The sequence below is a fragment of the Galeopterus variegatus genome, unplaced genomic scaffold, assembly GCF_000696425.1.
Source record: "Galeopterus variegatus unplaced genomic scaffold, G_variegatus-3.0.2 Scaffold5981, whole genome shotgun sequence".
Taxonomy (NCBI): Eukaryota; Metazoa; Chordata; class Mammalia; order Dermoptera; family Cynocephalidae; genus Galeopterus; species Galeopterus variegatus.
The window spans coordinates 114,107-116,177 of NW_007732092.1; the positions used below are offsets into that span (position 1 = coordinate 114,107).

Here is a 2,071-nt window from a genome sequence, read left to right on the forward strand (position 1 = left end):
CTCAGAAACACAATGCAGAACATTGCCAGTCCCTGAGAGAACTAGCGAGTATCTGATCCCAAAATGAAGAAGGGTTTTGATTCGGGTGTACAGTCTCCAACGACCATGTAACATCAACTCTGCCTGATGTTTCTCGAGGAGAAGCCATTAGGTCAGGTTTGTTCTATGCCCGATTCAGAAGGGAAAGTCTTCGTTTGCATGTGAAAAGCCATAAACACCATGTCTCTCTCCCTGTGCACTGCAGTACGAGGAGCTGCAGGTCACGGCGGGCAGACATGGGGACGACCTGCGCAGCACCAGGACGGAGATTGCCGAGATCAACCGCATGATCCAGAGGCTGAGATCTGAGATCGACCACGTCAAGAAGCAGGTACTGTGGGGGGCGATGGTGAAGAAAGCATCATTTCCTAGCTAGACCATCAGGCAGTCACCAACCACCAGTTGGGATCATTCCTGGGAATTAAAGAAACACCAGGACAAGAAGGACAGATAGTTCCTGTCCTCAATGAGGACACTGGTTATGAGTCATGGATCCCACCCAAGACCATCAATGCCAACCTGTCAGAGCCATAACAATATAGAGCAGAGGCACTGGTTACAGTTTATATAAGAACAGATTGACTTAGAAATTGCAAAGAAACAAGTTGGCAAAGAAAAGGGAGGACTGAAAGCATGAGGAACACGGTTGCAAATCTGCTGTAGATTCCAGGTGGGAAGACAGAGGAGCGAGGGCAGAGCACAAAGAACAGAGTTGCCCAGTGTGTGAGGTGGGAGGAAGGCCAGGTCTCAACAGCCTCTTGTGAAAACTCATCACCTCACTTGCGATGGTCATAATTTTGTGCAGTTACTGTGGCATGCACGTGTGATCCTGGAGCTTAGTCCTGTTGTAGCTCTGACAACATCACTGAGAACAGTCCAGTAGATTCATTCCTCCAATATCCCTTGTTCTTGTGTCCGCTGTAGTGTCTCCCACCAGTAACGAGCCACATTCCCAAGAGGGGTGGTCAGCACAAGGGGTGAAGTTTTCTGTCAAATGAACCAGGCTAGACAAGGACTACAGAATGGAAAAACACTGCATGGAAACAGTCAGAGCTCATTCAGCATCAATTTTGGGTCCCAGGACTCTTCCCCACTGGGAAAGAACCAGGGCTACTGTCCTGTGGAGCACCACNTGGGTCCCAGGACTCTTCCCCACTGGGAAAGAACCAGGGCTACTGTCCTGTGGAGCACCACACTACAAGCCCACTCCGCTTGCTTTCCCCTCCTAGTGCGCCAACCTGCAGGCCGCCATTGCCGATGCCGAGCAGCGTGGGGAGCTGGCCCTCAAGGATGCCAAGAATAAGCTGGAAGGGCTGGAGGACGCCCTGCAGAAGGCCAAGCAGGACATGGCCCGGCTGCTGAAGGAGTACCAGGAGCTGATGAACGTCAAGCTGGCGCTGGACGTGGAGATCGCCACCTACAGGAAGCTGCTGGAGGGCGAGGAGTGCAGGTGGGTGACTCGCTCAACCTCCTCAAACGTCTGTGTACATCTTCAAGCTGTGAGGCACCGAGCACACTAGTCATGGCCGTCATTGTTATTCCTGGAAAACACCTAAAAGAGCAGTTTCCCATGGGCTGCTCCACAGATTGAGGCTTCCCCTAATGGCTCTCTGAGGTCTCATCCTCCCTGTGTTCCTCTCTCCTAGGCTGAATGGTGAAGGCGTTGGACAAGTCAACATCTGTAAGTATCCTTGCTTGCCATCCTGCCTTCACTTTGCACTCTTGTGACTGAGCTCAGGCTGGCAGAAAGAGCTCACTGTGTCTTCTTTGTCCTTGTCCCCTCCCCACCCCAGCTGTGGTGCAGTCAACTGTCTCCAGTGGCTACGGCGGTGCCAGCGGTGTCGGCAGTGGCTTAGGCCTGGGTGGAGGCAGCGGCTACTCCTACAGCAGTGGTCACAGCCTTGGGGGTGGCTTCAGTTCCGGCAGTGGCAGAGGCATTGGGGGCGGCCTCACCTCTGCCGGGGGCAGCAGTTCCTCCATCAAGTACACCACCACCACGTCCTCCAGCAGGAAGGGCTACAAGCAATGAAGT

General features: G+C 53.3%; 1 protein-coding gene across 1 annotated transcript in view; it reads left to right on the plus strand.

Moving 5' to 3' along the window:
• Positions 1 to 2,071, plus strand: part of LOC103605674 (keratin, type II cytoskeletal 6A) — a 6,576-nt gene extending 4,505 nt beyond the window's left edge. The window contains exons 6-9 of the mRNA XM_008590294.1: positions 245 to 370; positions 1,269 to 1,489; positions 1,686 to 1,720; positions 1,833 to 2,071. Coding sequence (XP_008588516.1) covers positions 245 to 370; positions 1,269 to 1,489; positions 1,686 to 1,720; positions 1,833 to 2,068 — 618 coding nt within the window. The 3' untranslated portion in view covers positions 2,069 to 2,071. The remainder of the gene's footprint in view (positions 1 to 244; positions 371 to 1,268; positions 1,490 to 1,685; positions 1,721 to 1,832) is intronic.